Below are 27,762 nucleotides of genomic sequence, written 5' to 3' on the forward strand. Positions count from 1 at the left end.
ATACATAAATATAGAATAAAATAGAAATAAAATTACAACATAAACATTAGACAATTATTGTTATTGAGTGGGTTTGGATGAATTATAGAGTTTAATGGCGGACGGCAGGAATGACTTCCTGTAGCGTTCCTTCGAGCAGCGAGGCTGCAGGAGTCTGCTGCTGAAGCTGCTTCTCAGTTTGTCCACTGTGTTGTGGAGGGGGTGGGAGGGATTGTCCATGATTGAAACACCCAGGAACTTGTAAGATGGCACTATTTCCACATCTTTCCCACTAATGCAGACTGGGGTGGGAGGGGACTTGCTTTTACTGAAATCCACCACCATCTTTGTCTTGGTCACGTTGAGCTGCAGAAGGTTCTCCCTGCTCCACCTAACAAAACTCTCCACAAGGTCCCTGTATTCATCCTCCTGTCCATTCTTCACACATCCGACTATGACCGTGTCGTCCGGGTACTTCTGGAGATGACATGTCTCAGAGTGGTACTGGAAGTCAGCTGTGTAGGTGGTGAACAGGAATGGGGAGAGCACAGTTCCTTGGGGAGCCCGTGTTGCTCATCAGGGGGTCGGACACACAGCTCCGCAGTCTCACAAACTGTGGTCGACCTGTCAGGTAGTCCTCGATCCAAGAAACAAGGGGAGCATCCATCTGCATGTTCTCCAACTTAGCCCTCAGCAGTCTTGGCTGGATGGTGTTGAAGGCAGAAGAGGAGTCAAAGAACATGACCCGCATGTTATAATATAATAATAAAATATTCTATTAAATATAGTTGATCATATTTTGCATTTGTGCAGGTCCAACCAGGTTATTTTAGTGGAGATAAAGAGAGAAGCTTAAAGGCAAATGAGTTTTTTTCCGGAAATATATAAGGAAATATATAAATAATATTATTGTGCCCCCTCCCCCCAGTTTACTCCATTGAGGCTTTGGCATTTAGAGGTGTCCTTTGTAGAGCTGGGTGAATTGCTGTCACGATGCTATTTCAAACAATCGTTTTCAATCCATTAGGTTGTCTAATTGTGACCATCAAGGAGGGTGGACGTGAGCTGGACCGTTAAATCAGTCCAGGTCAAAACAAAAATGTCAGTTATACACGACATCTACTCAAAATATACAGATACAACTACATATAATTTATGGCCTGTGTAGACATTTATTTGAATACTTTAGTCGGGGAAAATAACAAGGACTGAAGAAGCAAAATTGACTTCTTGTTTCCTTCCTGGACTGAAGGTCGGGAGAATACCGCTTAACTTGAGTCGTGCTGCCACCTTGAGGTGAAAATGGAGAATGCAGTAAAAACCATTTTTCTTGGTTTGATTTTTTTTTTTTTTTGTGATGGAAAGAGAACTATGATGGCGGTCACAGGGATTGACCCCAGGAACTATATTTATGAGTCTTTTAGTGTAAATTCACCGCTGAACCAAATGGAGATACTTACAGGATATAAGAGAGAGAAAAGGCTTTGGGATCATCACAATAAATAATGCATGAAACAGAAGAAATACAACTGCAGAGTTTATTTGAGATTTGAGTTTGTGTTGCTTTTATGTCACAAATGCCAGCAAAATAGGCCCACAACCTCTCTTTTGGTGCTTCAGGTAGTGGTACAAAGAGGCCATAAAAGTCAGGTGTATTTTTTTCTTTATGCATTTTCTGCACAAAAACAGTTATCAAAAATCTTTATTGTTTTTGACTCCAGGATTACAATGAAAGAAAAGATCCTCTGGAACTAACCGCCTAAAGTGATCAGACATGGTTCACTGCAAGTCTGAAGAGGTTAGAAGAGTTTAGTCTTCCAGATCAGTATCGAATCATTTTGCACTGCAAACCTGCAACTGTCCGTAGACATTTAGAGGGGAAAACTAAGGTGTCAAACCTTTGAAAACTGTGCAAAACCGTGTGCAATTCAGACAAGTGCACTTATTACGCAATGCTTCGGGTTCAGCAATCGTTTAAAAAAGCATGAGTAACCCTGTGCATTAAATGTGCATTAATGTATGCTCATCACAGTCAGCGATGATTCGTGGTCCCTTTTTAATAGAAAAAAAACATTTTTTTTTCTATGGTCAAACTATCAGAAAGCGCAGGCTCCATCGCATTTGATGTGGTATTGTCGCAGGTAGTCCCTGAGCTGCGGAGGCAGCGGCAGACTTTCCACACCTTGGTAGGTGGTGCGGCTACAGATCAGGGTCCTGCACAGGTGCTGAAGGGAGAAAGGGAAGGTGCGCGACAGGGGACTGGAGAGGAGCGGCTCGAAGAAGAGGCATGTGGCCGGGTCACTGTAGTGTCTCAGCAGTCCTGTCACACTGCTATCCTGGTACACGCACGGGTCGTGCACGTCAAAGCTGAAACGCTTGTCGTTCTGCTCGATGCGCGCGTGCAGGGAGCGACTGTAGCGACGAAAGCTGACCGAGAAGAGGTACTCATCCTGGGCAGAGTCGCGCAGCAGAAATGTGCCCTCCGGTTTGCCCTCCAGGAGCTCCTCCGCCTCGAACCGGTTCAGAACCCCCCAGTAGCAGGGGCTGTTGCTGATCTGGAGGAGGTCTGGAACCAGGATGTAGTCGGTGTGGTTGCAGCTTCCCTCTGCGCCCCCGTGTGGACAAGAAGGGTCCCAATCCTCCAGACTGGTATTTCCAGGTCCAGGAGAACAGCAGATGTCATCCCAGGACAGAGGGGTCTGTGGTGGGGAGGTAGAGGAGGATGAGACACTAGGTTTGAGTGGAGCTTCCATGTCTTTCATAGCAGTTGGGTGGGCGGCATATTTTTTTATCAGGTGCCAACACCGGGCCAGTTCCGATTTGGGCGAGAAGGGACACTTTTCCTGCATGAGTTCTGAGACATGGATCTTGCGTTTGGACCAGAACAGCACAGAAAATGGTCGTGAGGAGCTCGGCGGGTGATGGTGGTGGATGTGATGATGAGAGCGTAGGGGGAGGCACTGGCCCATGGCGTCCTGAAACTTCTGTCGCAGTGAGCGGCGGGACAAGGCCTTGCGACAGACCACGTCGTTGTCCGCAGAGGCCGTCCCGTCCCCGAGGGTGGTGCAGCTACACATCCTCTCCCGGCGGCGCCTCGGACAGGATGTGGACCGCCCGCCAAGCTCTTCCGTCCCCTCTGAGTCCAGCCCGCTGGGAGTCGACCCGTTCCGAGAGCGTTTCTTGCTTCTCCAGATGTAGCTGTCTGCACTCCAACTGCGGAAGCCACATTTGGGTCGAGTGCCAGAACCTTTTGGCTTCTTCTCCGACATGTTTGTGTCTTACAGTACTGAAAAAACAGTCATAAAGGAATGTAACATTAATTACTATACACACGTTTTTGTTTCAGCACCAGCACAGAACTTTGCAGACAATTCCAGAAAATACCACAAAAAGCAGACGTTTAACTCTGTGTTGTTTTTAATGTTTTATCTATTCTCATCATTCAAGACCTTTGTTTCAAATGTCAACCGGAATGTGCAGAGTTTAGAAGCAGTTTCTGTGGGGACCGATTTGTCTAAAAGTGGAGAATTTCATGTTGTCACTGTAAAGCCTCAGTTGCAGAAATGCTCAATAACAAAAAAAAATAAGGAACGGGAAAAAACCAACAGTCTAAGAGCAGCACAAGCTGTGCTCACTCTCTGTCGTTGGTAACCCTCTGAAGACGAAGGAGGACGATTGTCTTACCTTCCAAGCTCTCTCAGGCAGATGGCACATCCATGCTGAGACGCGACCAGCCGACAGCCTCCCCAGCTCTGAGGCAGCACTCCTCAGACTTCCTATATAATTATGATGCCAAATCCCAGAGGAGGCGGCAGTTTCCTCTTGGACAAGACCAGTGCTGAATGAACGAGGGGAGGAGGGTCGGCTGGGGAGAAATGCGGGGGTGGAGGAGGAGGCTCTTCAGGTTAATGTCCCTGAGATGTCCTCCTTCTCCTCTCTCTGTGTCCACCCAGGGAGTCCATCCCAAAAATAGGGAAACAGAGCTGGCAGAGAGTGCTTTTTCATTCACAAAGTGAATTAGCCCTGCTTTAATTCTATTTCTGCACGCCAAGTTGAGGCCTGTAAGTTTCACTTCATAGGGAGCTCAAAGGACAATAAACAGTCCGTAACACCCCACTGTAGGAAAAACGCGTTAAAAAGCTTCACTTAGCGATCCACGACCTCAGAGTTTCCCAGTAAAACTTCCAGAGAGAAAGATTTCCCAGTTAAGGTGATGTCATGTGAGACTGACTCTGGATGGCATTTTGGGATATGTATAATTCATGAGCCAATCTGTCCACTTCTATCAGATGCAAAACATAAACTACATTACTCCCAGTAGTTTATTGTGCTCACTCGTGCCAGACAGATAAAGGATGGTCATCGATAAATGCCTGACGTCTCAGATAATGTAGTGACGCTCGGCTTCCTCCTGTCTGAATATTTAATGTTCTTTGCATTATCACACAGACCCAGCAAGATTAGAACCTCACGTGTTCTGGCAAAGGACCAGATCGATTAATCAGGTGAAGAAGAGTGAGGGTTAGGGTCAGGGTCGACTGTCCGGATGGCTTTGCAAATAAAGTAGGGGAGGTCTGTTTAGTTTAAGGCAGGTCACAGCTTTTGCATATAGTCTTTTAATTAAAGTAAAACTATTGTTAAAAGCTATTGTTTCCTGGACTGATAGATCTGATAATAAAGGTTCATCTGAACTGAATCCGGAATACATCCCTGTTGTCCCCAAATCTCCCATCAACTTGTCCTCAATGTCATATTTAGGGTCATTCTAATCCAACTAGCACAAAGCAAAAGTACCTGACAACTGCTAACTGGTGCAGAGTAGCCATATTGACCTGGGACTTGGCAATACTTCCCTCGAGTCATTCACAGATTCTCAGAAACTCAGCATTTACCGCACTACATGGTACATTGAACCCGTTCCATTAAAGGGCAGCCTGGAGGGACTTTTGATGGATTGTGGGGAGAGTGGACACGGAAACGTGTGAAATACGTGTGATCTTAATCACACAGGAAATATGTAAAGCAGATGTACAAACACAGTTTGCAGAGCTACAACGCCTTTGTGTTTAATTAATAAATGGTAATTAAGGTAAATAAAATATCTTCTCAATACCCATGTGTCGGGAGATGCAGTTCATTAGACGACCACTGGGGGCGACGATCAGTCAATCTTTATTTATATACCGTCATATTCTGCATTGGAAATCCAAAATAACCAAAATCTTAAATTACACCAAATAACATTCCATGTTCTGACCCACGTTCTGACCCAACATTTCCAGCAAAAGATGCTGGGCTTGCCGAGATTCCCACTCGATCAGTTTGAAAACAACTTTGTCCTGTACTTACATACTTCCTGTGGTGTTACAGGGCGTCTGCGGGGTGAAGTGCAGGGTTTTATGCAGGAAGTGCCTCCAGCAGTGGGTGAAATCAAGTCGACCCATTAACCTGAAGCAACTGGGATCGACTGGGGGCTCGTATTATCCCACATTACAGAGATATTGATCACAGCCAACAGGAGCAGTTATGAATAATTAATGCTCCCCGGAGCCTTTGCGCTGCCTGTATTTTGGCATCAGTTATTTTTAATGGATATTCAGGCAGCCAGGAGGGGTGGAACTACAAGTTGCACGTGTCAAAAAGGCAGTTAGCCTTTGCGGGCCTTAATACCTTTTGGTTTGATAAACTTTGAACCCCGGTGGTGTCGGTTTAAGCCGCTACCACACGACATGACTTCTAACGCCTGATACAGCTGGGAATTACCTTCTGTTGGAACCGTTTCTTCCATTTCCAGCCGGACAAAATGGCTCAGCTCTGCTGTAGGGTTCAAATCTAATCTGGGAAATCGAATCGTTTCATTCAATCAGTCTTTTTCGATGGGTGATAAGGATAAATTTATCTTCTATTTGATCAAAAAAAGTTTATGGATCGCTTCATGCAGTAGCTGGATCTTCTGCCTGTAGGGGTCCTTTCCAGCCTACTACTTCTCCTCCAGGCTCCAGCAGATCCTCTCGTTCTCTTCATTCATTAAGAGAGACATCCTCATCTTCTCTTCTTTCTGCTTCAGCTCTTCATGAAACTTCTCCCTCTTCGCCTGCAGCTGTTTCTTGTAGTTTTCTTCTGTGTTTACGATCTTCTGCAAACATTTTCTCTGTTCCTTGGAGAACTCTTCCTTCAATCGCTCCCCTCTGTCAGACAGCTCTCTCTGGTGGTCATCCTTTAGTTCTTCCACCTGTTTGGCATGGTCCTCCTTGAGAATGTCGCATTTTTTCAGAGTCTCCTCCAGCTCAACCTTTGTGCTGCTCAACACGTTCAGGGTGTTGGTGTGAGCGACGCTCCTCATCTGCTGCTTCTTTATGGCTATTCTGACCTTTTTGCTTTGGTCAGCCAGAAGTTCTTTCAGCAGAGCAATGTCCTCTACCCTGGTCTCGGCTGATCTGTGAAGCTCATTGTTTTCTTCTTGCAGTTCCTTCAGCTCTTCCTTCCACTCCTCCATCTTATTTGCCAGTTTTTCTGTGAGGCTGTATTGCTTACGATCTTGAACTTTACAGATCTCTGCTTCCAGATGCTGGTCTCCAGCTTGTTGGCCTCCTCCAGTTCTTTTCTGGCCTTCTCCTTCTCCTCCAGCAGCTCCTCCAGCTGTTTTTGTTTCTCGCTCCACTGCAGTGCTCTCTCCTCCCACTGTTGACCAAGTTCAGTCATGGTATCCCGGAAACTGTGCTCTTTGTCGGAGAGCTGCTTCCTCATGGCCTCCTCTCCTTTAGCAAGCTCTTGGTTAAACTTTGTCAACTCTTCAGAACGCTTCTGCATAAAACTCTCTCTATTCCACAAGAGTTGCAGCTTCATCTCCTCTTCTTTCACCTTCAGCTCTTCTTTGAAGGTTTTCTCTAGCTTCAGCAGCTGCTTTCGGGGGGTTTCTTCGCTGTTTGAGATCTGCAAGCATATATTCTGCTTCTTGAAGATCCTCTCCATAAATCTCCCTTCCCTCCCAAACAGCTCTCTCTGGTGCTCAACTTTCTCTTCTTCCAGCCGTGTGATGTCTTCTTTGGGAGCGCCTTCTTCCCTCCTCTCTTCCAGTTCAACCATTGTGCTGTTCAACACGTTCAGAGTATCGTCGTGATCAACGGTCCTCATCTCCAGGGTCGAGCGTAGCTGCTTGTCTTTGTCAGCCAGGACTTGTTTAAGGCGGCTGACTTCTTGGTTCCAGGTCATTGCTGATTGCAACAGCTCCTGGTTTTCCTGACGTAGTTCTCTCAGCTTCCTCATCGCCTCTTCCATTGTCTTTGTCAGATGTCCCTGATCTCCTTTTTCCGGAACAGTCTCCATCTCTGCCAGGGGAATGTACAAAAAAACAGAACATGGTTGACAGCGCAAAATCATATATGTCAAACAAATTATTCTTTTTTTAGCTTACGTGTTCTTTACATGTTAACATAACATAACTTTACATGTTGCTTAATAAATCAGTTGTCTTTTGGGTGCAGTACCTTGTTTTGTACTTCAGTCTCAAGTTGCCGAATGTGGTTAGAGTGGGAGGAATATACTAATAGTAATTTAGTTTGAATGCTGAAAATGATGTATGGGTTATGACCCTTTTGTGGCTTTGCACCTTTGATCTTGTTTAGCAAGGCTTTCTTTGATGTTTCAACTTGTTTGATTTCATTAGTGATGTGCTTTTAACGACTGTGACGTGGTAGCCATATATAACTGTTAATAACATTGTCATTAGTTCATTTTGACAATGTGTGAAATGATTATATTACTGTTGCTGTGCTTTATGTTACGTGTCATTTCACATCATTCTTTTTTCTCACTCCCCGACCTGTTTGTGCCTCTCCACCTCTCCAGATCTAATCACCTGCATCTGAGTCACCTCGTCTTAAGTATTTGAACCCGCTTCCTTTTCCCTTCTGTCCCAGGTTGTCTCTGTTAAGCAGTCCAGCATTTACCCCCTTGTGTTAATGGATTGTGTGTTATGGCCCAGTCTCCCCTCAGATCTGGACTTGTCTCGTGATCCTGGTTGATCTCCTGGCAATGGCCCTTGATTGAATCCTTTTATTTCCAAACCACTTTGTTTCTGCACTGAAATCCTTCCAGCCAGTTGTTTTCAGTTATCTATTTTTATGGACCCACTGAATAATAAAGGTCAATGGAAAATTAGAACCAGACAACATGGAGAGATGAGTTAAAGGAAAGCTAGGTTGCTGAAGCATGGTTCTCACTACAAAAAAAATCCCTGATGGTCTGTGTGTGTGTGCGTGTGCGTGTGCGTGTGTGTGTGTGTGCGTGTGCGTGTGCGTGCGTGCGTGCGTGTGTGTGTGTGTGTGTGTGTGTGCTACCAGAGATGGTAAATTGAATCAGCGGGGAGTCTCTGGCTCCACTCGTCTCAGTTGTTTTCATTGATCTGTATCAGAACAAGGCTGTACTTCTCACTTGTCTTTTTCTTTTCCCTGTCCTTCAGAAACACAGATTCTTTTGCTTTATCTATTAGTTTTCTTTTAGTCACATACCCTCCTTGGCAGAGGTAACTCGGAGAGCTCAGAAGTTGGCGAAGTAAATTAAGTCACAATATGTGGAATGATCCAAGGTTATATAGGACTAGGCTGCTTTATGATCAAAACCCATATGCGTTGATCATGGGAAGATTAAGTGTCAAAGTTCCTGTGGAATCCAGAATGTTGGCCCATTCCTGAAAATCCTTTCAGAACTTTTTGAGTTATTTTGCTAAAAATCGGACACACTGGCTATTACGTGACCTTGGTGGAGGTAATGATGTTAATCTAATAAGATGAAAAAGTGTGTGGATCAATGAAAACTGGACCATGTGTGCAGAAAACATTTAAACTATCTTTGTGTCTTAGTAATATAATAGTAATATTAACAGGGTTCTCTCTATACTTTCCTAACGTTTATGTAAATTGGAAAGTTATTTGTTCTTGCTCCTTCCTTTAGAAGTCAAATATAATTTGTAAGAGCATTTCATATTAAATAGATTTTCTCTTTGATGCCTCTTTTGAGTAGTCAAGTGTCTCTTCTACATACGGAGACGTGCATATGAGTGTGTCTGTGTCCAACATGTGCACAGTGTGTAGCAATTAACATGGAGACGAGTTGTGATAGTCATCAGACACACAAGCTGCTGGATCCACTTCCCCCAGGGGAGATTTATTTATGTCTACAAATGCTCGGTTTCCCGCAAGCAAGCACACACACACACACACACACACACACACACACACACAAACACAAAATGAAGGCGTTTGAAGCTAGATTGGTGATAAATTACAAATAAATGTGGATACATGGAGTACCCCAGGGTTCAGTCCTTAGGCCACTGTTTCAGCTGTGCATGTTGTCTTTTTGTCAAATCACATACTTCCCAAAAAAGTACACACACACACACACACACACACACACACACACACACACACAGATAGAGTATATCATATTAGATATAAATTAACTCTTACTTGAACCTTTAATGGATGTTGGAAAATTCGCAGCCATATTTGCCACTTTTAACATCTCATGTACAAGATTAGATAACGACACTCTTGTACCTCCGGCCTTGTTGTGCTGGTTGTCACGACGATATGATATCAGGGGTGGAAGCAGCAGCTGGCTGTGAGGCAGGACGTGAGTGGATGCTGGTTTAGGCTCCATCAGCTCATTATGAAGCAAAGCCCTGACAGGATAAATCAATATGGAAGCAGATAACATAATTAGCTGTTATTACTGCTGCATGTCACAGTTCTGCATCTGCACTGGAGAACAGAGGCTGGACCCTGTTGGTGTAGCAAGATGCAGATTTTTATTTAGATTTTGAAATAGAATGAAGCATTGTAAGTGTAAGGCTGATGGGTTCAAGATAAACTTAGCCCATTTTCAATCAATGGACAAAGTGGACTGTTACAGACAACATATTGCAGCTCAGTTGGGATCTGGCAGCTGATGATCTTCATGATGCGTCACGAAGCATCAGGATATCCCAAATCAATAACAGGACATCAGCGATATCAGATTTCACTAAATCCTTTAGTTTCTAAGAATCCTGATGTGAAAGTGTATTGATTTCACAGGAGGAAGTTCTCCCTTTTTGGGATGATGGTGGGGAAGCGGAGGTGTCAGAGGTCAAAGATCAGAATTCTGTGCTGATACTTAATTTCTGGAAAAGAAAAGACACTCACAGCCACATGTCCTGCAGCCGTAATGCATAAATCAGGTCTTCTGTAATACTCCCAAACCAAATCAGGTGAGAATAAACAGAAGCAAAGAACTCAACTCTGCATCATTCTGATGCCTAAAAATTGTAGTTCATTGGCACTACTCGAGATTATTCTGTGACAGAGGATTGAAACCCAAACTACGACTTTGATGAAGTCAAGGACAGAGTTTTAAGGTACTCTTGAGCCATCAGAACAGGAAAAAGTGAGCTCCTTTCTTCTCGCTCTTTATTAGATAGTGACAGACCGACTGCAAGGGAAGCTCTGACAGCCTCTCTGTCTCCCTGCAGCTTATCGTCCAGCTCACTTCCTGCCTGTCTGCAGGCCTCTAATGCACCGGGCGAAGAGCAGGGAAGGGGATCGTTCGCAGCAGCTTGGATGTCTCTCAGCGGCCATGTAAACATTTGCAAACCCCAGAGAAAATCAATAGAGGAGAGGAGAAATTCCAGTAACTGTCTGTGGGTGCACAGCTTATTTTACAGCAGAAAGATGGGTGACATAAAGGTCCGAGCATATGGAACCATCGGGAGAACTTGAGCAGCAGTTTGATGAAGCTGAATTGAGCCCAACATTGAACCAGTACATATCAGATGTAAAAGCAGGCACAGAGGTTTAGAATAATCTCGATCAGAACACAAAAGAAGCCGTTTTGATCCAAAAATGGCTCATCGGCATCAATATCCATATTGATTGTCCCATTTGCTAAATGTCGAGATGACATCTCAAGTCAACTCCAGAGCTTTAGCTGCTTCGTTTGTCATGAATTAAGAGAAGAGAAGAACATTTCTGGTGATGAAAGAGCGCCATCAACTGGCCAAATATTCTCTGAAAAATGAAGAAAGCTGTAGTAAATGTCAAATATTAGGGAAACACGTTCTTTTAATCAGTGGATCAATGTTGCTTCGTATGAAAGCTTTTAGTTGTTATTTTTGGGTAGTAATATATTCCAAAGTTTGTAAATGTTAATACAATATGAGAAAAATGTATGAAGAAACTGAAACATCTAAGCCATATGGGTACATTCATGGGAGGTATATGACAAAATAACTCTAAAGATGAGCAATGCAGCTATGATATAACCTTTATGCACAAATGATCAAATACGTCTCATGTCTTTGTAAGTATACTATAGTCTGTGAGCTGAGGACACAGTTAATCACCACTAAAACCATTAACTGCACAGAAGGCTGTCATCCCCATCTGTTACCTGAAGGCATGTTGTAATCATCGGGTCAAAGGCATTAAACTCCAGGACAGTTTAGAGATGATGATTAAGGTTCTCCTGTAAAATGCATAAATAGGGTTTATTTTGCAGGAATAAATTGGTCTATAGGTCAATAATATAGAGAGTATCAAAGATTCCAATTAGTTTTTCTTCCTTTATAATTGTTCATAGATCCAATCACAATAATAAGCTTGATGTAAATCAAATAATTATTAAAGGATTTTTTTTAGAGGAAAATCCAACTGTGTTTGCCAGTAAGATCCAGCAGATGGCAGCAGAGAAACGTAACTGAGGTGAAAATGCCACTTAAAACTAGAGAGGCACTCATAGAGCGCAGAACACCGCCAAGCAGGTCATTTCCACACATATTTTGACTTAAACCCGCAGTCTAGTATATATATTTAGGCAGTAGAAAGTAGATAGTCAGCATTACATTTGCAAAAGCCTTTGGGTTGAGCAAACAACAAGGTGAAATGTCACAATCCCATCATGAGTCTGACAGCCAACAGCGCTTGTTGCAGAAGGTGCCACTTTTGTCTCCACTACCCAAATATGCCCAGGCAGCGTTTGCAGACGCTACAGAGGACTTTATTTACAACTTTTATGTAATTTCCCCAGCACAGATTCACACTAAACATCCAGCTTTGGCACTTTCCACGAGGGTTCTCTCGATTAAACCCTTTAAAGGGCAGAACCAGTATGCGACTTTGGAACTGGGCAGGTTGTTGTTGGGAGGCTCCGGTGATGGTGGTGATGATGATGATGATGATGACGATGACGACGACGATGATGATGATAATGCAGACCAGCGCGAGCGCTTGTGAGCGCGCGACCGGCGGATTCCCATCACAGCCAAGATGGCGGCGGAGGGAGAACCGGCGCGGCGACTGTCTGACCGGAGCGGCGCCGCTCGGTCCCTGTCGTGAGGGAGGGGAGAGGAGAGCCATTTAGAAACCGACAGCCCCCGCGGCTCACACCAGTCCCGCGGCCGAGGCGGCGGTGGCTGTGATGAACCCGCGCCAGTAGGCGACACCGGTTGACGTTGCGTGTGAGGTCCGATTTTAACGTCCACAAGCGGGGGTGAGTACCGAACGATCGACCGCTCTCGGTGACTGACCGATGTGGGATCGACGGAGGTCGCCGGGGCCACGACAGCCTGCCACCCGCGTATGCTAGCTCTGTCATTCTGCCCCCGGTGTGTGCGTGTGTGTGTGTGTGTGTGTTTTTTTTCTCCTCTCCCACTTCTCGTCGTTAATCACAGTTTTGCCCTCGGAATTTTCGGAATATTCGCCTGTCATGCGCCGAATCCGGAGCTGGTGCCACAGGTTGTTCGCGACCAAGCGGAATTCAACATTTGCCGTACCTGTGTTCAGAACAGAGCACCGGTCTCGGGGTATTAAACCCTCCAGTCGACCGGTTAAATAGGCTGCCAGGTGTTCAGCCAGTAACGTGCGCTCGTTCGGAGCTAAAAATAACCCCCAACGCGCTGGTACACCCCCCAGGGTTATTTTAGGTTGTTCACTTTGTGCCTTTTTTTATTTTTTTGCTCCTAAAATACCAAAACATAATGTGCAATGACTTGGATTTTGCAAGTAGAGTGGTGCCAACACCGTTCTAAGAACTTTCAAAGTTGTTACTATGGAGTTTCAGTGTTGTTGGTCCCATATAAATGCCTTTAATTGCGCCAGTACAGGTCTGAGTATTCGACTGGGGACACTGGTCCAGAGCTCCTCCCTTTGTTGTAGACATCAGACAGGAGCAGGGACGGTGGCTTTTCTACCTGACACTTGTGAGGATCAACTTTCCTTCATGTCACGCAAGACGGGCACGTCCGCTCCAGTCGTACGTGTGACAAAAATACTCCCAAAGTCAAACCCTGTGATTCCAAAACCTCAGCTCCACATACCAGAAAGGTAACAACCTACGCTGGAGCCCCATAACTCTCTGCATCGGTTGATCTTTTCCCCCCTCGATGATGGAACTTCTCCTGGCTGCATTCTTTTGTCCCGCTCCTGAGGGACAGGGTGGTCGGTTGTGAGCGGCCATATGACGTTCGGCCTGCGTGGTCTCGCGCAGGTCCCTCAAGAGGATTTACAACGGTGAAGATCAAAGGAGGTGCGGCTAGACCGCGTCTGTTTGGCTGATTGAAGCCTCCAGGTACACTCGCTAACCCCGGCCCCCCCTCACCCCCGACACTGGCCTCAAGGCTGCCTGCTGTCCACCTATAATTTACATCAAATACTCCCCCACAGACTCTACAGTGCTCACATACTTTCCTCTTTTTGCATCATTTAGTGATCAGAGAGTTGAGGAGATAGGACTCAGTCATTTAGTGCTTATTTGGACGTCTTTTTTTTGATGTCCTTCAAAGAAACACTGGCTCTGTACTTGAATTGCGCCTTGCCATCCGAGGGAACGTTTTTAAGTTTCGTACATTAACTGTTCCCACAAAGGCTGCAACCAGAGCTAATATGCAGCCTAACCCCAACCTAACCCCGAATCATCTGATGCCCTGCACAGTTTTGGACAAGTAACACTGAATATAGTCAATGGATTATGATTTACCCACATAACGAGCTAATCCTTCATCTCATATGTTCTCTGGCTCCTGACAGCTGGTTTGCTCTTAGTGCGACACGTTTTTGGAGCCATTTTGCAGTTGGGGAGGTTGGAGCCGCTGCACTGCAGCTGAAGAGGTTCCCTGTGGGTGCTCCCTCAAGAAACTAGGTCTGATATTCACGGGTTCTGAAGGAAAATGCCTCCCTGTAGTAGTTTTTTTCCCCCTCTACAACTAAGCTTTGATGCAGGTTTAAAGAGATGATCGTCTTTAGAGTATTTTCAGTGGGAGGTGTTTGCAGCTCAGAATGGCAAAGACATCCTCATTTTTGCCTGTTTGCCCTTTGGAGTGTAAAATTTGCCCTTTCTGATGATTTGCCTGATGGATGAAGATGGCGGGTCCCTGAATAAGCCCTCCGGAGCTCTCTGATCTCCCTCCAGTTGGACGATGTTGCTGTTGTGTAAATATCGCTGCTCTCCTTCAGTCTCGGCTGACCCGCAGCTTCGGTTTCAGGGCGACGGGATAACAGGATCCATCGTTTCCGTCCCGTAGAAGACAAATGCGAGAAAAAATGTATTTTCTTTTTATGAATGCGCCTGCTCCATTTCTAGTTTTTTAATGACAACATCAAGCATTTGATATCGACTTAATCACAATAATTTGCAAGATGTTGTCAAGATTCAGGATACTCAGTCTGGTTGTCATTTTTGCATGTGGGGATCACAGAGGAGATGGAGACCAGCTCCGAGTAGGATTACACGTTCCCAGGGAATACTATCCACAAACACCAATTAGCTGTGAGCTTGTAGTATTGTCTGCTGGGAGAAAAGCAGGACGTGCCCTCAATGGTGGTGGCTCCTGATAACAGACGGAATCGAATCTGAGCGCTGGCCAGTGTAAAGGGAGAAGCTCAGATGTTTTATTTGTTTGAATACGAGTCCTCGTATTCTCTGTGGACCGTATGCAGCAGCAGCCTGTAATATCTGCGCGTTAATGAGCAAATAAAGTTCACATCAGGCAGAGTTGTTTCAAGTATTGATCAGGTCCCCTGAGTGTTGGTGCGAAGAACAATGGCGAGGTTTCACAATTCCATCAGTATCACTGTTTTCAGAAGGGAATGTCTGGAGAAAAAGACTATTAAAGACCCGACGACCAGCAATTTACAGTGAAAACCAACATCCTTATCATTATTACTGATACACCCAAAGATGGGTTCATGCTGTTTTAATGCTCGTGTGGGCGTCGCGTTCAATGCTGAGGGACACGAATGTCTGATTCTTCCATTATTCTCCGCTGTGTTGTCTGCAAGCTCTACAAAGGTTGGGGACTGTCACTCGCATGCTGCTCATCATTTGGAGACATCGGGAGACCTTGCTCCCTCCAAAACCTGGTGCGGTGGCTGGAAAGTGAACAAACGTTTGACATGAAAAGGCCGGGGGAGAGGTAGGCCAGGGAGATCATGTTTCCTGGAGAACTCCCTCAGGACCCTGCATCAGCAGTCCCTGTATTAATAAGATCTTCTCCAGTCTATCTGCAGAGGAGGTTCTCTTTCAGAAGTTAGTCACAGCATTTTTGACTGTAAAATCTGCCCTCCTTTTCCCTCTGACACAGAGAACCTGTAACATCATTAACATTTTTCTAAAATGCATGGAAACTGTTGCTTCAATTAACTCCAGATACGGGAGCCTCCTCTTCTCCCCAGTAGGTAATGGAACGCGCTGCACTGCAGGCATTTGTCTCCTGCAGCCCCCACAGATGAAACCACCAGCTGTGGTAAACATTTTTGTAGTTTGCCTCCACGGAGTATCTATATATAATTGCACAGACGTGGGCACTGATCCTTTTTGTCAACATTCCTCTTGGTGTTCCGTGTAGCTCCGGCTGTAGCAGAGGAGGCACAATTATCTGGACCAAACTTTGTTATTATTCCAACAAAAAATGCCATAATCATCCAAATATTGCGGTGGCATCTTTTCAAAGTTGGGTCACTTTGTATGCTCATCCGCGCCTGCTGGGAAACGGTGTCAGACTCACTGACGTCTGATTTGGTCCACCTCAGCAGGGGCGCCGATTACAATCAGCTTATGATATCTTATTTAAAGGCTAAATACTCTGACAGCTCTGGCTGACACAACTGAAGCAAACAGAGTGACTAAAAAGTAACCTCTTCAATGTATAGTTGTTTTAGATCTTGCAAGGAAATCTATGCACTTAATTATTAAGACATCTATGTGGAAATGTTACAGCAGTTAGCAGGTCTACTTTGTGCTCTGCCCTGGCGGATGTGCACATTGATTCCATCAAAGTGCAGTTAACGTGTATGGTTATTGCTCGTTATTGTGTGATTAAATGGCTGGATCCATTTGTGTCATGTTCATCTCATTATTTTAATGGGCTTGAGTTGATCTTCCTGGTTTCCCTCAGGTGTGAGCACGACTGGCTGGAAATGTGCCGAGCAGCCAGAGTTTCTCTCTGAATCTGGCAGAAAAGCCGATAATTTTGCATTTGAAAACTTTCCCACAGAGGTCATCTTTCTTTCAAAATGTTACACGACCTGATGTTGCAGAGAGGCGTCGGGGGCCAAACGCCCACTCCTCCAGGCTAACGAGAAGCAGATGCTTGGCGGGCGAGACTTCCTACTGGCTCGTGTTTGTGTTCTTCAGCACATTCCTTTTCACCTCCTCCACGTGTCTGCCCTGCTGTGGCCGTTGCTGTGCCGAGTGTCTCTTCAGCTGGAGCCGGAGTGCAGCGACTTGGCCAGGGGAGACGGGAACATGTGGAAACCCTTTGCTGAGTTTGATTGACCCCGGTTCTTCTCAACCCATGACGGCTGGAGATTGTTGTGCCGTCACGTTAGCTTAAACGAAATCCCCGTGGCACCATTTTAAAGCGTGCCGGGTCTCGGAGATCTTAGTGAACTCCACCCGGAATGACTGCTGTGGTTTTTGGGCTGTGGAGCTTTGTCCGCGGCTCTGCACCAGCCTCTCCGGGTTTCTGTGGCGCTCCTCTCCTGCACCACTCTACCCTGTGTGATTACTGCAGAATCTCCGTAACCCACGCAACCTGCTGTACTATGTTAGGAAATACCTTCAGTGCAGGTTCACCGCATCGTTTAAAGAGCTTTCCAGACAGACTGGAGACGGGAAAGTGTAAATATTTTCTGCAGCGCTTCAGAATCACTCTGAAGGGCTCCTCTGACCTTTTAAAGAGCTTTGCGTGAGGCACATCCTCTCTTAAATGCTCACAACTTTATATGCTGGGTGGAATCAGTCCTCTCTGGGCGTTTACCCCGGGACCAAAAGCTTCTCCGGGCTGCCAGGCCAGCCAGTAAATTAAAATATTTGGATTAGAGTTTTCAGATGGTGGAGTGGAGGTTTTATTCTACAAGACGGCCCGATTCTGACGTGTCAAACATGACGCAAGTCACAGCTCTCCAAGGGAATCCAGACCACATTGCTCCTAAAGATTCAGTGAATGAAGGAAGAGAAAGCAGGTTAAAGACAAACATATATTTGTGTGCATTCCTGCTTATGTAAGATGTCGCTGCAGTTGAATTCTGTGGTATTTTCAGCTCCCTCGTCCCTCCATCCTACACTCCTTGACTTTGCAGAGGTGAAACTATAAGGATCTTGACTAGATCTTTGTCTTTACAGCTTGAGTAGTAAACTGCTGTTGTGTGTTTAATGAAACAAAAATTCTGGATGGATTAATACAGCCGCGGCCTTGCTGATGTGGTGATCGACACCAAAGCCCGGCCTCTTTGCAGGGTGTCACCATTGCTCCATTTTGTTCGCAGGCTGCGTGTGTTTTAAATATTTTTAAAGACCAACCAAACGGGGGGTTTTTACAAGCTCGTGACAAAACCATGTGTTTGACACAGGTTGTGAGTGCGTGAATGCTGCGAACACGTGCACACATGTTGATGGGCCGCGTGTGTTGGTCCCACCAATGTGAGTTGTGTCCCTCTCGCATCAGCTGTTTGTCCAGCATCTTACGCTGTGGCGAAGTCCCATGTAGGCGTTTTTTTTAAAGGGTAATCGCTGCACACGCAGGACCACGTCCTTTCCTCTGTGTGTTGAATGCATTCCACGAACAAATGCACGTGCGTTGTGTGCGTTGGCAGGAACCGGTCAGTGGATTCTGGTCCAGGACTCAGGATGCTGTGCAGATGTGCCGTAACTCTCCCATGGTTCAGAGTAGCCACGGGAGAGTTACAGCGGCCAAATTTTCTGGAATGCCTCAATCAGGGAGATGTTAGTTAAAAATTATTAGCTCTTTTTTTTATCAGACATCTTGTTAAACTCATAATGCCCCATATTAATCATTAATTGGCGCTAGCACTGAGGAAGAGGACAAATGCGATTATTACTCGACGCATTAGTATCTCTCTAAATGTCCTTTAAAAGGACACAGCAGGCCTTTATGTGTTTATCTTCAGCTTCTCAGGGCCGGTGTGGTCTTCTCATTTTGAAAAAACATGGTTTGATTAATGTACTTGAGCTACATAAAACTGGATCTCACCAGATGAAGATTTTAATTATTTACATAACCAATAGAACATTTTCCAAAAGCAGCATACACTGTTCAGCTGTAGCTGAGGAAAACATGATGGAGGCCTCATGCAGGTCAGGGAGGTTGGGTCTGTCCTCTGTGATGTGGCTTCTTTGCATTTACACACCCTGTTAATAAAGCCTCTCTCCCCACACCCTCTTACAACATTTGGGTGGAATTTAAACAGTTTTGCCAGTTCAGTTACTCAGAAATGAGCCCCGATCGAACAGAGTAAAATTCTGATTTGAATGCAACGTTCTTTTCAGCAGCTTTTTCTACTGCGGCGGACTGTCTCTCTCTGAAGGTTACATGCTTGCTTGTACCATCAGACATAAAATATGCTGCTCCTCTGTCAGGACACGACCTTTTCGGGACATATTCAAGAAGACATTATGTGATATCACATGGCCTTTAAGAAGACCTGCCTTGGAAATGAGGGAGAATGTGGTGAGGAAGCACCTCGTTGACCCTGTTTTAAAAATGACTGGGGACTGAAGACGGCCGACCTCTTGTCAGAAGTTTCAAGAAGACAGTTAATCTAATCAAAGGCTGTTAGCCAAATCTGAAAATGTGCCTAAATGTGGCCCCTTGTCCTTCTCACAGTTTACTCCCTCCTTTCAAATGACCTTCTCCTGGTCTACCTCTGAAAGATTTATGCCTCATAATTTTTACTGTACTGCCCTTCCAAGGATGTCAGACCCATCTGTACCTGAAAATCAATCTCTCCTCTCCCTCTGTGTCCGTGCAGCCAGCAGGCGGGGATGGGAGATGATGGAAGACAAAGGCCCTCGTGTAGCCGACTACTTTGTGGTGGCCGGGCTGACGGACCCATCCAAACCGCTGGACCAGGAGATCCACTTTGATGATGTCTGCCACAAGACGGCTAAACCAAAGGCGCCCATCACCGACGTGGCGGTGGTGATCCGCTCGTTGGGTGAGGAGGTGCCACCAGGTTACTGCGGCATCGAGGAGACCCCGAGCGGCCACTCGGCTGACCTGAACAACGGTGGCCTCATGGCGCCACAGATCTTCCTGTGCTACAGAAGGGGTCGTGACAAGCCGCCACTGACTGACTTGGGGTAAATGAGCCTGTGATTGTCTTTTTATTCTTGGCTATCTTTAGTAGGTGTATATTTTACTCTGAAACCTAAACATGGTGCACCAGCTCTTTCCTCCAGGGTAAAAATGTTATTTAGGAAACAAGCTAAGGATACAGAGGTATTGATTACCAATTCAAACTTACCGCCAAACTGCAGTTACTTTTTTAGGCAGTTTGGACACCTCATTTTTAATTTTCTAACCATCGTGTCACAGTTTCTGGAAGATCTTAAACAAAGACAGAGATTACAAAGATGGTCCAGATAGTTTACTGATAATGATCAAGCTTTCCTGCCGCAGACACTTGCAGTACAAACTACTGGATGATTTCTTTACACCAAGTCAGGTAAAATAAAGGGACAATAAAGGCTAATGGGGAAAATCCATCCTGATTGTCCTACACATGTTTTTGCAAATTGCTGCTGCTGCAATAATTCCTCATTTGCTCCTCCAAACAATCATCTTAAAGTTAAACTCCTATGATTGTCTCAAGGGATTAAAGATTTTGGAAAGTGTCCGAAGCAGCAGTTTTTCCAACCCCTCCCCTGGCTGTAATCCAGTCTAATTTCTAGATGTCTTCCACTCCATCATCTGCCACGCAGGACTGCCCGAGCCAGGTGGTGACAACACTAAGGAGCCTCATATCCGCCTCTCACGCTGCAGAGTGCAGCGATTATCAGTGCTCGGCTCACACAGCATCAGCGGCTTTGTGTTCTGAAGTGGCTGCACTTCCACTGACATGAGCTGGAAGATGTTGATTTACAAGTCGCTGCCTTTAACATTGATGACCATGTACAGTAGAGAAAATTACATGTTAAGTGTTAGAAATACTGTCCTTGAAAAACTAAAGAAAGTCCAATTGAATTCTCTTCAACCTGGATAACTGAGGACAGTCATCGTCATTACATAAAGATCAGCCGAAACAACAAAGAAAGCATTAAGAAGCCGACGCAAAGAGAGAACTGCTGCAGCGGTAATTGGAGTATGGACAACAAAGACAGAATAATTAGAATTCTTTCAGCTTTCCCATTGCGCCACAAAAATGCCTTTTCAGCTCCACATGAAACAGTAATGGGGGATAAGTGCATAATGGAAACAGAAGGATGGAATCTTTTAAAAGTCAAACCACTGTCGCTCATCTCTGAGCAGTCAACCACATAGCATCCTTTTACTAAAGCTGAAGTTTAAGAATTATTGGCTTATATTTTGGCTCACGTGATTATTGGTTTGTCCATGTAGTGTAAATCTGTGTGGCGGTCATGTGATATTAGGTTTAAAAGGTTTGGCTAAACTTGTTCTTTACATAAATTGAAGTCTCAGAGATGGTTGAATGCTGCTGCACAAACTCTCCTAATGATTCTCACCAGTTTGCTTTGCTGTTATGAGGCCCAAAGCAAACATTAAACTTAATAAAACCCACTTGCTCGGCCTCCGAAAGCTGTGACGAGCCACACCTAACTGGCCCCTTGAGATCATTCTTTCTCGACATGGTCCTTGAATGATCCAGAGGTTTGCTCGCTGACACCGTGTCCCCCCCTCCACAGAGTGCTGTATGAATGGAAGGAACGGCTGAAGCAGGGCTGTCATCTCATCCAGACCACCCCCTCTGGACGCCCAGCCAACATCAGCGGCAATTCCTCCCAGCGCATCTACATCACCTACCGCAGGGCAGCTGAGAGCCAGCCCCACTCTGCCCTCGCCGTCACCGACATCTGCATTATCATCCCGAGCAAAGGGGAGACGCCCCCACACACATTCTGCAAGGTGGACAAGAATCTCAACAGCAGCATGGTGAGAGACACCGACAACCTCCTGTTACTGTGGCTCAGTCTCGCAAGGAGCTGGAAGTGGCTCTAACCCGTGATTTATGTTTATGTTGATAACTTTTGAATGTATACATAGTTAATTGACTGGGTCCGTATCTGTGTGGAAGGGTCTAATGCTCAGAAGAGAGTTATGACTAAAAGACCTTGTTACCGGGTTTATTCAAATGCACGGCAGTGTGGATCAGTCAAATATCAGGCTTAACTTGTGACAAAAGCGCCAAAAACCTCATTAAAAACTGACAGTTTTGTATGTGGTACAGTTATTTTTATGAGGTTTATCGATGCTGAGTGGTCATTCTGATCTAACCATGAAAGTAGAGTCCTCTAAACTTGATGGCTCCTAATCCTGTGTTTACTTTCCTCTTCACCCAGAAACATGCCCACCTGTTCCCTGTATATTCTCCACTCCCCCCCCCCCCCACACACACACACACACAGTCAGTGCTCCACGTATAAATCTAAAGATTTCTGCTGAAATAAAGGAATAACTAAAATCCCTGCAAGTGATTTGGATGTCATTTTATTAAACGTACAGTCTAATGAACTGGACATGATGCACTCATGTTTCTGCTTGAGCTGTTGCTGGAGAGTTTGCTAATGATTACCCAGACTGGCCAGATAAAGACATTTTAGATGAGTTCAGGTGCTAAGCCACAATAGGCTGGGCCATAATTGGTGTTGTTCTGCTTGTCTGAAGTTGTTTTATGCTGATTTGTTGTCTTTCCTGCACGGTATCATGCTGAATTTCTCTGTTTGTGATCTGGATTTCAGTGGGGTTCCTCTGTCTATCTGTGTTACAAGAAGTCTGTGGCCAAAACCAACACAATAGCCTACAAAGCAGGTAAGCCCTTCTAATCCCATAAGTACCGGTGCATGGAGATCCTTGTGCTGATTTACTTCCTGTTCCTGGTCATGTAGGAAATCAAAATAGCCACACTGTGGCTCAGGGAAAACTCTGTGCATGATCGCAAAGTGCCAGTGAGGAGAAAACAGACAAGTTGGACTTAAATGAAAGTGTTAAATATTTATTACATCGAACACTGTGTTCCTTGTATTTGTTGCAGCTGTGTTTTAAAATGTGTCTACTCTCCACATGCACGTTCTGTAGCAGCTGTGCTGCAAGTTCAGGCTTGCTAATGTGTGTTGGAGGCCTCAGTATTAGTGAGGGGACACACTTCTGCACACTAGGTGTGTTCTAAAATGGGTAATTTATGTTTAGTCTCCATTATGTGCATCATTTTAATGAAGTATGTGGAGCTTTAGTGCACTGACAGGAGAATGTGATTTCTCTGATAACACTGTTGGCTCAGTGCTGCTGGGTGTGGATTCAGTTTTGTTCAGCACGCTGGATGATGCGATCCCATCAGCTTCAGCCAAGATTTGGGATGATTCAGCTGTTTGTTCTCAGCAGTCCAGGAAAAGTCCGTGAAAACTTTTAGCTATGTTTTAGAACTTCTCCGTATCTGTCTAGAGGAGCGAACCTCAGCCTCTCTTTATTTGTTTGTGCATTATGCTGCTAATTAATGACCAGAAAACCTAATTACATCACACTGATTACTTATCAGAAAGCCCAGCGTTTGCTACAAACAGTGAAATGAGTTTCATTTACGCTGGTTTGCACGTTCGTTTTCTCATATTTGAAAAAAAACCACAGGAGATTTGATTGTAATTACCAGCTGCCTTAATTAAGTTTTAACTGTTTAACTTGTGTGTTTTGGGGTCATGTCAGGTTTATTCAGCAGATACCCAGAGGAGGATTACGAGTCGTTTCCCCTACCACAGTCTGTTCCTCTCTTCTGCCTTCCCATGGGGGCCACAATTGAATGCTGGCCAGCAAACCCAAATACTCCCTCCCTGTATTTTCTACATTTGTCCTCACTGGAGCCTCTGGAGAGAAGGTAAATCGGAGCAGTCATTCTTCTGTTTTGCCTTTTTTTCCCTGTCTAATTTCATCCAGGTGATGCTTCAGTGGTGGCATGAGATATGACAGGATGTGAGTGACTGTTAGACTTTAACAGACTATAACTGCTGTCTACACAGCTGACACAACCACAGACTAATGCAGCCTGTTGCACAATGACAAAAACCACAAAGGAAAGTGGGTCAGGCATTTGTGGGCTGCGTCTCGGGGCAAACCCTGTGGTCCTACAACCAAGGTTCCTCTTGGTAGCATGGCCTGTCTGGCTGAGATAAAATCTGTTAACCCTACGTGATGCTGGGAGTCCTGTGATATAACATCTAATTTACCAGTATACACCACAAAATTACAATAAGTCTTGATTGCCAAACCTAAACCCACATTCCCACCTATCTGTGGATTCAGACTCTGGTCCGCTTGGGATGATGATAACATTGAGCTGTGCGTGAATTATGTGGTGAAACACACTCAACAGCATCCAAAACCAGCTGATTGTGTAACAATGCTCCACTGAACACCAAGGCATGGGGCAGGAGTAGTTACTGGTGCCAAACCATCAATGGTTGGCTGCTGCTGTTGTGTTCAGTTTGTGTGCAATACGTCTATGTATGTGTGCATTTGTGGGGCCTCGTGTAATGGAGGGGGTGTTTGATGAGGACAGTTTGCACACCGACACATGTTTTACTGGCCAAGTCCAGACTGGGACAGAGCAGCAGGACTCTGGCCATCTGCAGACTCACCTTTAAACCTTTTGGCCCTGATACACGCCGCATTGCGTAATATGTTTTACTTGGAATTTTACAATTCAGACAGTTTTCTTTTCATTCCTGATAGTTCCGATACTAAAATGTTGCCGCTCACCAAGGCGAAACTAATTATGAATTCTATCAGGGTTTTTAATCAAAAATGTATTGAAATGTAAATAAGAGCTGTTGAGCCAGTCAGCTGATAGCCTCACACTGCTCTGTGGAAATCTGGGAGAATTGGGAAAGCCTGATAGTTCCAGGAAGCACAGATCCCTTTAGACGAATGCTGCCATCGGTTCTGATAGCTGCTGTTTGTTTGGCCCCAGATGCCATTTCTGGTAGTTTATTTGTCGTGAGTGCAGATTCTTTTTTTTTTTTTACTCTACCTTTCTCAGAAGTTTTATAAATATGAATTTTTCTTCTAAAATGGGATTTCCTATCTCCCCCCTATATCTTGTACATACATCGCCATACTTGTTTCAGGTCTACGGTGCCGCCATTCAATTCTACGAGACTTTCCCGCCAGAGTGCCTGAACGATCAGCAGCGGTCCCAGTTGAGCCTTCCGAACCCGGACCCCTGCAGATCCTCGTCCTCCTGTTCCGCGTCAACAGCAGCCGACAGCAACAGCGCCGCCACCCAGTGCTCCGTCTACACCAACAAATGCATCTGCCTCCTCTCCCACTGGCCGTTCTTTGACGCCTTTCGCAAGTTTCTCACATTCCTCTATCGCTACTCCATCTCCGGCCCTCACGTGCAACCTATAGAGAAGTGAGTTGTGTTTATTATTTGTCTCTGACTCCCATCATTTATCAGCGAGAGTGTGTATTCTGTAATTTGTGTATTTCAGGGTAGTCAGTGACTTTAACCCTCCAAATGTTGTTTGTATTTTTTTTAAAATTATTATTCTTGTCTTGCCAGGCATATCTCTCATTTTATGCACAAAGTCCCCTTCCCCTCCTCTCAGCGTCCTCGTATCCTAGTTCAGGTAAGAGTATTGTTTGCTGCCTGCTGAGGACGTGTTAAGTGGATCGTTCTGGTCACATTAGCCCTACTTGTTGGAGGTATTTTAGTTTGCTGAATTTGGATTGATTTCTTTCATTTACTCTCTTGAAGCTTTCTCCTCACGACAGTTTGATGTTGAGCCAGCCCGTTTCCTCTCCATTACCGCTCAGGTAGAGAGAAGAAAGAGCGCTGAAATGTCGTCGTGTAGCATTTAAATGGGAATGAACCAACTCTTTTTTTCCTCAGCGGTGGTCGATTCTCAACGCTGCTAGAGAACCTCGGACCAGAGAATGCCGTCACCATGCTGGTGCTCGCCGTCACCGAACACAAGATCCTGGTCCACTCGTTGCGACCTGCCGTGCTGACCAGCGTCACCGAGGCACTCGTGTCCGTAAGTTTCGAGGGGATGTTTGCGGGGGTTAAGAGTACGGCATCAGCCTTTTTATTTTGCATATCGCGTGGTTCCCTTCTCAGATGATTTTCCCGTTCCACTGGCCGTGCCCGTATATTCCTCTCTGCCCGCTGGCCTTGGCTGATGTTTTGAGTGCCCCCTGCCCGTTCATCGTGGGAGTTGACTCCCGCTACTTTGATCTGTACGACCCCCCGCCTGATGTGACCTGTGTTGACCTGGACACCAACACCATCTTCCAGTGAGCATGGAGCACCCATGGTTGTTGTCGTGAGGGGCAAAATGACGCTTGTGCAGCTTCTGTCGGCGTCCAGTGTTTAATCAGGGATGTGGGGCGGGTACCCTCACATGTGTATACTTTATGTTCTGTTTCTCCAATTAAAATTGTTAGGCTGGGTGGAAGGGTTTATTTTCATAGGCTCTGATGGATTTCAAAATAAAGTTTGTCATGGGTGGGATTTTGTGATTTTTGGCATTGTTAACAGTCACGTGTGTAAGGGCGGTCTGGATTTTAGTCCTACCTCTAGGGGTCCCAAGAGGTCAGTTGTGTATTTCTGCTTTTGCAGTAATGAAGATAAGCGAGCCCTCACATGGAAGATCCTGCCAAAGAAAGCCTGTAAAAACCTCATGAATGTGCTGAGCAACCTCCACCAGCAGCTGCTTCATGGTGAGTGCTGTGCTGGCAAAAATGAAATGATGTTTTTCTGCAGTTACTGTGTTAAAATAAATCTGAGAAAAATGACAAAATAGTAACGAATACGCGAAGTTCGACAGTAATATGCTTGTGCTCCCTTTTTATAACCGGTGTGCATCGTGCATTCAGTTGATGTAAAGCCAGCAGAAATCCCATCACAGCACATTTTTTTTAATTACCCGTGTGCCCTTCAGCGGCGGCCATTGTTTTGGTCTCTCTGATGTTTGTGGAGGAGAGAGATCAGAATTGAACCCTGCTGCTCACTCAGCTGAAGCAACTGTATAAATGCATTTTCCAGTCCAGTGAGATGGTAATTATTAATATGCTTGGCAGGGCTGCATATCTATAATATTTATCTAAGACATTTTTATCTGAGGCCTATGCTTGATTTTATCAGTCGCGTTTGATCTCTTTACATTAAATATAGCAATGTTGAATTATTCATTTTTGCCCTTCCTCTCTTTAGGTCAGAACGGGCCTGACGGACTGCTGGAGCTCAACATCTGTGACACGTCAGAGCTGAGCTGTGGGAAGAGTCTTCACACACTGGAGCTGGAGATCCAGGAGGCCTTCCTGCGCTTCATGGCCGCCATCTTGAAAGGGTACCGATCGTTCTTACGACCCATCACTCAGGCCCCCTCTGAAAAAGCCACTGACGCCAGCTCTCTTTTTGATTTGCAAGGTATGTTGAAGACCAATAATGGACAAAATGTGACATGTTTGATGTTAAAAGTATTCAGTTGTTAAGATGCTTGCTGGCCTCTTGGTCCTAAAGAAAAATGTAGCCATTTGAGTGCTCAGTAGAATTAGTGGTTTAATGAGAGAAAAGGAAACAATTTCACCAAACCAAAAGGCGCAAAGAATCTTGCTAGCTCTAGCACAAAGTTATTTGAAGAGGAAAAAACCCTAATGGGCTTCAGCGTGTTTTCTCAGGTGGTTTTAGAGTGAGTAGGCTGAAGTGTGAAAACGTAGGAAGTCACAGCCAACAAGAGTGAACTTGTGAACCGGTTTCACAGATTGTTGGTTTTCCCGGTGTTCTGCACATGATGCCAGTCAAATCAAACGTGGTATTTTCCGTCCACCCACAGTTTTAATAAGCTACATTCTTTCATTATTACAGACGAGCCCATGAAGACTCTGAGTCCCAGTTCTACAGTTACAGCGCTACAGTTTCACCATGTCATTAGCACTAATGAGCCCCTGCATTCATAAACTCATCCTGCATCATCTGTGGCCTCGTCCTCTTCACTGCTGTTCCCCCTCAGAACCAGATGGTGCCGTTTAAATCATGCACTTTGATGCGTGTCCATTGCCGACGGAATAAATGCAGACGCAAACTGAGAAGATGCTGAGGATCAAGGGTATTTGAAGGCTGCTGGGGGGGGGGGACGCATCAGAAGTTAAAGAGGCTAGATCACAATGCAAAGGAGAGTGAAAGGATTTTTAAAAACGATGACGCTATCAAGGTTTTCAAACTTTACTGATCTGATGAGTGAATAAGTGCAGGAGCATTTTTAGACTGTAGAAGAAGA

At 45.2% G+C, this 27,762-nt stretch overlaps 3 protein-coding genes across 3 annotated transcripts in view; 1 reads left to right on the forward strand and 2 right to left on the reverse strand.

The window, feature by feature from the left end:
* Positions 1–1,503: 1,503 nt before the first annotated feature.
* On the reverse strand, positions 1,504–4,499 carry socs4 (suppressor of cytokine signaling 4). The gene is made up of 2 exons (XM_057025449.1): positions 3,664–4,499; positions 1,504–3,265 (listed from the first exon to the last, which is right to left on the reverse strand). The coding sequence occupies exon 2, from the start codon at positions 3,246–3,248 to the stop codon at positions 2,076–2,078; it is 1,173 nt and encodes a 390-aa protein (XP_056881429.1). The 5' UTR covers positions 3,249–3,265; positions 3,664–4,499; the 3' UTR covers positions 1,504–2,075.
* Positions 4,500–5,135: 636 nt separating this feature from the next.
* Positions 5,136–7,315, reverse strand: LOC130521712 (uncharacterized). Its single transcript, XM_057025451.1, has one exon. The coding sequence runs from the start codon at positions 6,473–6,475 to the stop codon at positions 5,960–5,962; it is 516 nt and encodes a 171-aa protein (XP_056881431.1). The 5' UTR covers positions 6,476–7,315; the 3' UTR covers positions 5,136–5,959.
* Positions 7,316–12,243: 4,928 nt separating this feature from the next.
* Positions 12,244–27,762, forward strand: part of LOC130514869 (C-myc promoter-binding protein-like) — a 28,772-nt gene continuing 13,253 nt past the window's right edge. Inside the window, 13 exon segments of the mRNA XM_057014705.1 lie at positions 12,244–12,507; positions 19,284–19,614; positions 21,178–21,424; positions 22,231–22,300; positions 23,189–23,287; positions 23,290–23,357; positions 24,607–24,893; positions 25,044–25,110; positions 25,239–25,297; positions 25,374–25,518; positions 25,602–25,777; positions 26,103–26,203; positions 26,697–26,912. Of these exon segments, the coding sequence (XP_056870685.1) occupies positions 19,304–19,614; positions 21,178–21,424; positions 22,231–22,300; positions 23,189–23,287; positions 23,290–23,357; positions 24,607–24,893; positions 25,044–25,110; positions 25,239–25,297; positions 25,374–25,518; positions 25,602–25,777; positions 26,103–26,203; positions 26,697–26,912 (1,846 nt within the window). The 5' untranslated portion in view covers positions 12,244–12,507; positions 19,284–19,303.

The sequence above is a fragment of the Takifugu flavidus genome, chromosome 2, assembly GCF_003711565.1.
Source record: "Takifugu flavidus isolate HTHZ2018 chromosome 2, ASM371156v2, whole genome shotgun sequence".
NCBI classification, from domain to species: Eukaryota; Metazoa; Chordata; class Actinopteri; order Tetraodontiformes; family Tetraodontidae; genus Takifugu; species Takifugu flavidus.

What these genes read in the sequence shown, in the direction of transcription:
- socs4 (XM_057025449.1), bottom strand. Translation starts at nt 3,248, where the DNA reads ATGTCGGAGAAGAAGCCAAAAGGTTCTGGCACTCGACCCAAATGTGGC.
- LOC130521712 (XM_057025451.1), bottom strand. Translation starts at nt 6,475, where the DNA reads ATGGAGGAGTGGAAGGAAGAGCTGAAGGAACTGCAAGAAGAAAACAAT.